This window comes from Triticum aestivum, chromosome 7D (assembly GCF_018294505.1).
Source record: "Triticum aestivum cultivar Chinese Spring chromosome 7D, IWGSC CS RefSeq v2.1, whole genome shotgun sequence".
Classification (NCBI taxonomy): Eukaryota; Viridiplantae; Streptophyta; class Magnoliopsida; order Poales; family Poaceae; genus Triticum; species Triticum aestivum.
The window spans coordinates 523770823-523778474 of record NC_057814.1 but is presented as its reverse complement, the minus strand read 5'-3'; the positions used below and the strand labels follow the sequence as shown (position 1 = coordinate 523778474).

Here is a 7652-nt window from a genome sequence, read left to right as displayed (position 1 = left end):
AGTAAAGAAATACTCTAGATTTTTTAGATGTTTTCTCTTTTTTTTGTACATGTTTTTTGTGTTCGCTCGATGAGTAATTTGGGAAAATCAACGGATATACCAGAGTAATGCAAAGAATTTTTTGTTCGGATGAAAAACATTTTTACAGTGAAGGGTAATGGAAAGTATTTGTTTGTCTTATGTGCCAATGCTTTTCTTATTCGAACCTTCTTTTCTTTTTCTATTTTTTAAAGAATATATTGCATCATTTTTTTGGTGAAACTACTACGTAAAGACAAAAAGAAAAGGAGAAGCAAATGCAGGTAAAACCTCATTTTTAATTTTTCTGCTCACTGGAATTCAATCAACAATGATTTTTTTTTTGCCATTTATCATTCAACAAATTTCTAACCTTTTCTTTTTCTTTTCTGCTATGTCTCTTCTCCTTATTCACTAGACAGGGGATTTTGTCAAACATGTCTACAGGAGAGGGGGGTGGGGGAAGAAAGTGCAATGCAAATGAAATTATGAAACACCTCGAGCAATATAGAAGAAATAATATGTGCAAAGTATTATATCCAGGTACAAACATTACCAACCAAAGTTTTATTTTTCTCTCGCATTTCTTACAATGAAGTATTTTTCTCCCGCTTTGGGTACATCTTTGTTTTTTTCAAGGTTTCCCGCCCTGCCTAGGTGTTACATGTCTTCTTTTCGATTCACTTTCTTCAAAAATCTTCTGCCTGAACTACAACACCCCTTCAACCTGTGTGGCAGGCGCCTTCCTTCGTTGATGCTTAGCTCCATTCTGTTTGCTAGTTGATGAATCAGAAGGACCTGTTTTTTTTCTTTTTGGTTAGTGACTAGTTTGATATTTTCTTCACATATGGACTTATTTATTTTTAATGACAAAAAAAGCAAATGATAGGAAACAAATAAATACCTGTAGGTTTTTTAGTTGCTGGTTTCTTCTTCTCAAACTCAGACTTATCAATATGCAGGTTGTGACAAGTAGTAATATTATGGTCTTGGCTCCTGCAGTGGCTGCATTTACTTTGTTTCTTTGCGAGGAACTTCTCCCTAGCTGTTAGATAACGACTTTTTGGTCGACCTTTAGATACAACAACATCTGGGTCTTATAGGTTGTCATAGCCATCAGGGTGGGGTACTTGCATTTGTATTGGAGGTTCTTTTTCCACAACAACTCCTCTTGCCTGAAGCTCCCTCAACTCATCTGCCTTGGTCATCTCATCAAGCCCGACAAATATTCTCTCACTTTCGTTCACAACATACAAGTACTTTTGATTCGTTCTTGCCCCATCGGAAGCCATCTCATTGAGAATTGTTGATAGCTGTGAATATCTCAAATGTCTGCTTGCCTCAGTCAGTTCCATGGGAACATTGAACTGCTTGTCTCTTACATATTTTCTGTCTTTTGGTTTCCATCTCTGAATATAATACTTGTCTGGTAGGACGGCCATGTTCAGGTTGACAAGCACACGCAGTATATGTGCACACACAATGCCATCCTTTTGAAACTTCCCACAGATGCAAGCAAATTCTTCTTGCTTCAGGTTTGCTAGTACAAGGTAACGTCGTGTCCTGAAAACCTTTTCCGCAAGCATGCTCGACTTGTAAACCTCAAACCTTGATCCATTCTCAACAACATCCACGTGCAGTTGGGCAGCAAACTTCATTTGTTTTTTAAACCGGTAAAAAATCTGTCGGTTGTACATTCGTGATGCCTGAATCTCAAGCTCATTGTGCACCCAGAATGTTGGTTTCGTTGTCCTTGTCAACGAGTCTTGCTCCCTCTCCATGTCTTGTATGCGTTCAGATATCTTCTCATATTCTGTCATGAAACTAATCACATTGTCGGTCGACGCTACATTGTCCTTGAATATGGCATTCATGCCTTCGCTCCTTGATGTTGAGTGTAAGAGTGGGAGAAAATCTGTCTTGAAGTAGACAGGTGCCCACCTTCTCCTCTCTTTCCACATAATCTTGAAATAGTTAACAACACCAATGTCATACTTCTGCACCATCTCTTGCCACAACCTTTCAAACTCTGCAACTGTGAGGGAGTTGTGCACAATGTCTATGAAATCAGCATGGAGATCACCTTTTGTGACAAAAGTCCTGCAACATTTCTCTTCAGCTTTTTTCTTCACATGAAACAGACAGTTTCTGTGCTTGGAGAGGTTGAACACCTCAGGGACAGCCTCCTTCATGGACGTGTCTTGGTCCGTGATAACGGTCCTTGGCTGCTTCCCGCCCATACACTCTAGGAATGTCTGAAAGAGCCAAATGAACATGTTGATCGTCTCATCCTGAATGATAGCACATGCAAACAAGAAGTTCTGTCCATGCCCGGACACACCAACAAATGGGGCAAATGGCAGGTTGTATTTGTTGGTTTTGTAGGTTGTGTCGAAACATAGGCTGTCTCCATACAGATCATACATTTTCCTTGAGTAGCCATCAGCCCAGAAAATGAACAGCACTTTGCTTGGTTTTTGCGGATGAACCTTAAACTTGTAGTAGTATCTTGGATCTTCTGCTTGCTTGTTCCTGAAGTAGTCCAGCAGCTGCATCATATCGTTGCCATCATTCTCTTTCCTGATCGATGCCCTCACATTCGTCACATATTTCTTCGTGTATGGAAGCGGGCCATGCCTTAAAAATGATAGTATGTCCATTATTTTTCTTGTTGGCAGTTTTGCTGAGTTCAATGTTCTCAGTAACAACTTTTCTTCATCCGTCATTTGCTTATGCGATCTCAAAAACTTTAATTCATCCGGTGGACTCAACTTGTGGTTGTGCTCGAGGTTGATATCTGTGATAAACCATCTGCCATTTTTTTGCTGACTACCAGTTTAGCTTGACACCCTGTGACATCAATGACATTCCTTTTTCTCTTCCTTGTCTCTGGTGCTAGCTTTCCAGTTCGCTCTTGCCACTTCTCCTTCCTTTGTTTCCTCCTAGCCTCCTTTTGTTCCTCATCAAGCACCTTCCCAGACCTGTTGCATCTGAAAATACATCGGGACTCGCCACCCCCTGTGCTAGTTTGGCCACAGTAGTTTGATGCTTTTCGCACAGCAAATCCACACAAGCAAGAATAGCTCTTGTAGAATGCTTGTGCTGCTTTCGATGTTTCGAAGTCCATACCCATCTGCGGGACATGGCGGCTGCGAACCTCTTGGCTACAAGTTTGAGCAGCGAGAACCGAATCATTCTCGAGGAAATTGTCAGTGTCATCTGGTGAGAATTGGTTAACGTCATCGTCCACAGCTTCGTTATCACCATGTTCATCGCCATGTCCAGCAACTACCCGATTAGCATCTTCTTCAGCAACAACTAGCACATTGTTAAATGCACTTGGATCGGTGTCTGAATCTTCACTGCATGTATCGTCTTCATTTTGATCAGGACAAATTCCTAGAGCCTGCAAGAGCTCTGCCCCAGGAGCTGGGACGCCATCATCCCATGTGACAGTTTGCAATGCTAAATCAGCCTCCTGGAAATCTGTCTGGTTGTTGTTCCAATTGCTAGGATCATCTTGTTCAATGTAGTTGCTTGATTCTGGATTGTCCATGTCAACTAGCTCGCTCAACCTTGTGTTCCGTCCATTTACCATAAATGTCTCATTCTGCATTTTTTGTTGAGAAAAAACATGTATAAGACTTCTCTCTCTTATTCAACATATATGTGTCTGTGCATGTTTTTCATGTTTTTATAAAATTCAGTTTGCGATCGTACCTCAGCCCCAACAGGATAGTACTCTGTGTGTGGTGAACCAAATAGAGGATCCTGCAAAATAAAAAACAAAGTTCAAGCCAAATATCCTCAAACCAACCATGATACTCTTTTTTTATGAATAACAGAGCAGTTCAAACCTCTGATTCAGCCGCAAGCAACATTTGTGTGTATGACATGTTCATGCCAAAGCCTGGACTCAACACTAATGCCTGCATATTATTTGTTTTGCCCAGTTAAATTTTTCATGCACATACAGTTTTTATATCAATTTGGATACTCACAAGATACTCACATTTTCTTTATGTTTGACAACTGGGGTAGCATGTTGTCCAGTCACCGGAACGGAATTGTTACTCACAACAGCAAGAGGATGTGTCGATGTTCCAAACTGATGGACCGGATAGGCCAACGAGTAAGGCGGGATCATCTGTAGAAAATTAACCCCATCGCCTTGCATTTGAGAAATCCTTGGGTCAAACCACATTTCCGGGTACTGGGAGCGCACTGGCTGCAATCAAAACATACAAGTAAGCTTTAAACTTCATTTTTTTTGCTTTCTGTCCTGAATCAAATTTTTTTAGAAGCACAATCGTAGCTGAGTACCAATGTAGTCCCCTGCATAGGACACTTCATTTGCTGCAAAAATTCAATGTTCGAATGAATCAAAACATTTTTTGCTCCAATAGATGATTCACAAACCTGATGCTTTATGATTTTTTTGCATGTGTAGACTGAAAGTTTGTAGGTGTCTGTAGGTGTCATGAGTTTTCTGTATGATCAATACCGAAAGTTGAAACCACAATATACTTTTGATTTTCTTCTCAATTTGTTCTGTCAACATGAAAACTACAACGGTGGGATTTTAGTTATTCAAGGAATTCGAGCAGAGTTGGCACTTGTTAATTGGCACACACACCAAATTTTGTCAGCATGCATTCTTTCTTCAAATCAACTTCCTCCCTACATCAAACATTCTCACACTACAAACACACTGACTTGAACTTGTTTCTTGATTCACAGAAATCCTTGTTTCTTGATTTGGCACACTACAAACACACATTTGGCACACACCAAATTTTGACTGAATGTCATACACATGCTCTGCTCTTTTTGTCACCCATGTTTCTTGATTCAAAGAACAACACAACAGATTTTCAACTGTTTTTTTTTTGACAGCCAACTCATGATATGTTGTTTTTACTACAGACTAGCCTCTGTTTTGTTTCTCCAATCAACAGATGGAAAAGAGAGAGGCTACAAGGATATACAACAGCACCTGCTTGTTTGTTGTCTGGAGTAGAATTTCAGATCTAGCATTCAGACAAGTATCCACAAGGTTGAACAAGGAGGGGGGGACTACGAACTCACCCTGGTAAGAGCCTTCCATGCCCGTCATGATTACTTCTGGAATTTTTGCCTTCTTCCTCTGCTTTTTCTCCTACTTTCTTCAGTCTTGTTCATCCATGGCGGCTGTGGGGGAAGGGGAGGAGGGGTGGGGGAATAGATGGGATGGATTAGCTAGTGATCTGCGGGGTGGAGGACGAAGGGAAGAGGAGGGTGGGGTGGGTTGGCCAGCTGTAAAGCAGGCACAAAGTTGCATAAACCCTGTCTGGGTTTAGCTTCTTCTCCAAGCTAGCAACCTTTTTCTACCGTCAACAAAGCCCAGTTCTTTTGTCTGTCTAACAAACAAACAGGCAAAAAAACAAACAAACAAGGCCCAGGAGGTGGGGTAGTTGGGCTGGCTGTGTTGGCAGAAAAAAAGAGCAACAAACAAGGTCCAGAACAAACAAAGGCCACAAACAAGGCCCAGAAGATAGGTAGCTGGACTGGGTGGGTTGGGTGGGACGAACAAAACAAACAAGTCACGCGGTAGGGGGGGATCGGGATCGGGAGTGTATTTGTCTTATTTTTGTAGGTGATGTCACACCTAGATGTGAGATAGTATCTCACATCTAGATGCAACATAGACAGACCCAACTTTATTTCGGGAATTCCTCAGATCATTACGGACCTCCCATATATGGCGGCAAACTACTGCAACAACAATACTTTGGATTTCGTTGCATCTGTCCAGAAGATCAAAAAGCCATTGCTTTGCATTTCGCACACAAATACTATGATGATAGCACAACACCACTTGTTTAGAGCTCCCCTCCTTCACCAGATCGGACTGTTACGGTTCAGAGCGAAGAGGACACTAACCATTCAATAACCATACGATGCACTCTACCAAATACATTGTCCTCGAGCTCAGCTGCTCAAAGCTACTGTAGCGTCCATCTTAAATAAAGCCATTTTCAAGAAACCGATGTTTGCGCTCCAAAGTGCGTCAGTTGTTGGGTACGGCCCTCTCGGCTACGTTTCAGTATAGTACAGACATACTCTTACATCTGTATAAAATAACAATACGTGTACTGAGATCAGAGAAGCACCTCTTGTTTCAGCAGCAGGTCAGTGAAACAAGATTTTTTTTCAAAACTATAACTTTTTTATAGCAAATTCGGAAACTATAGCACTGAATGAAAAAAAAATCAAAAATATGACCCTGTCGGCCTCGTGGGGGCCGAAGAGGGTCTTTTCGGACGATAGTTGGCCGAAAACGGTATTTCGGCCTGCAGTTGACCGAAGATGGGCTAACATGGGCCGAAAAGTTGGTGTCGGTGGGGGGCCGGTTGAAAATAGTAGATTGGCCTACGCGCGACCGAAGTGGGCCAATTTCGGCCAGCCCGCGGCCGAAAAGCTCTTCGGCCACCACTTGACCGAAAAGGTCTGGATAAGCCACCGACGGGCTCATCTCCTTCCTCTCGTCTTGCTTGCCTCTGTTTCTTTCTCTCTCTCGTTCTTCTCTGTGTAGCTCGCCACACCGCGCCGATCTCCTCCATTTCCCCCCGTTTTCACATCCAAGGCACAAAATTGATAGATCGTTTCAATCCCCGACGGCCTACGGTGTTTTTTTTTTGCTATGGGATAGTTATTTGAGTGTTTGGGGAGGAGGAGCCATGGTGGGGTGGAGGAGGTGCGGCTGAACTTAATAAATACATCTTACATACTACAAAATGAAATTAAGATAGAACATACTGCCCTACAATAATACAGTACAAACTAATAATGCAAGTACATCTGAATTAAACGGTAGAACTGGAATACAGCCTACATACTACATGAAGTCATCATCGTCATTCTCCGTTGATGCAGCCCTCTTGCCCCTCGACGATGCGGTCCTCTTGCCCTCCGTCGATGCAGAACTCTTGCCCTTCGAGGATGCAGAACTCTTGCACTTGGACGATGCAGAACTCTTGCCTTTCGACGATGCAGGATCCGGAAGCGGCGGCATGAAGATATAATCTTCGTCCTCGCTCTCCTCAGTCCATAAAAATGGATTCTTTGCTGCAGTCCTTCTGAAAGTTTCACTCTTTGGCTCCACTACCTTCTTCCACCTTTCATGCAACCTAAAAAGTTCTTTACGTACCTCCTCATAGGTCCTTTCACGCCACCCAGACCTACGTAATTCGTGAGCCAACTCATTCATTATGGTGTCACTACCGGTGAGTTCGTCCCATGGAACTATCCTATTGTCCATCCTGAAATCGGTGGCTAGCCTTAGAAGACATCTGCTCATCCCAGGGTGAAAACTACGATCGAAAGGATAATGGGACATCTTGACTACACTACACTGGACCGCTTATCCACCTCCGTGTGAAGGGGGTTTTATAGGTAGAGAGGAGAAAATGGCGGGAAAGAACGACTGCGGTATGGCGGGAAAGGGTTGGCGGGAACATATGGCGGGAAGGGGTTGGTGGAAACGGGTGGCGGGAAACGAGTGGCGGGAAAGAGTTGGCGGGAAAATATTGAGGGAAAAGGGTTGCGCGATTTTTTTTTCAATGTCTAAGATGGGCAATGGTTGCATTTATATG

The 7652-nt window shown here is 42.7% G+C and overlaps 1 protein-coding gene and 1 long non-coding RNA gene across 3 annotated transcripts in view; one reads left to right on the top strand and one right to left on the bottom strand.

Annotated features, from left to right (window-relative positions):
* The first annotated feature begins 6 nt into the window (after positions 1-6).
* Positions 7-7652, top strand: part of LOC123166272 (uncharacterized) — a 9307-nt gene continuing 1661 nt past the window's right edge. Inside the window, exons 1-4 of the long non-coding RNA XR_006483420.1 lie at positions 7-302; positions 437-561; positions 4060-4265; positions 4945-5110. This is a non-coding gene — a long non-coding RNA (uncharacterized lncRNA). The remainder of the gene's footprint in view (positions 303-436; positions 562-4059; positions 4266-4944; positions 5111-7652) is intronic.
* LOC123166269 (protein FAR1-RELATED SEQUENCE 5) lies at positions 571-4227 on the bottom strand. Of its 2 annotated transcripts, none has more exons than XM_044584044.1 (5): positions 4031-4227; positions 3876-3947; positions 3739-3789; positions 923-3628; positions 571-816 (listed from the first exon to the last, which is right to left on the bottom strand). In XM_044584044.1, the coding sequence occupies exon 4, from the start codon at positions 2742-2744 to the stop codon at positions 1116-1118; it is 1629 nt and encodes a 542-aa protein (XP_044439979.1). In that variant the 5' UTR covers positions 2745-3628; positions 3739-3789; positions 3876-3947; positions 4031-4227; the 3' UTR covers positions 571-816; positions 923-1115. The 2 variants fall into 2 exon arrangements, with proteins under 2 accessions (XP_044439979.1, XP_044439980.1); XM_044584045.1 differs by having other exon boundaries at positions 4031-4222.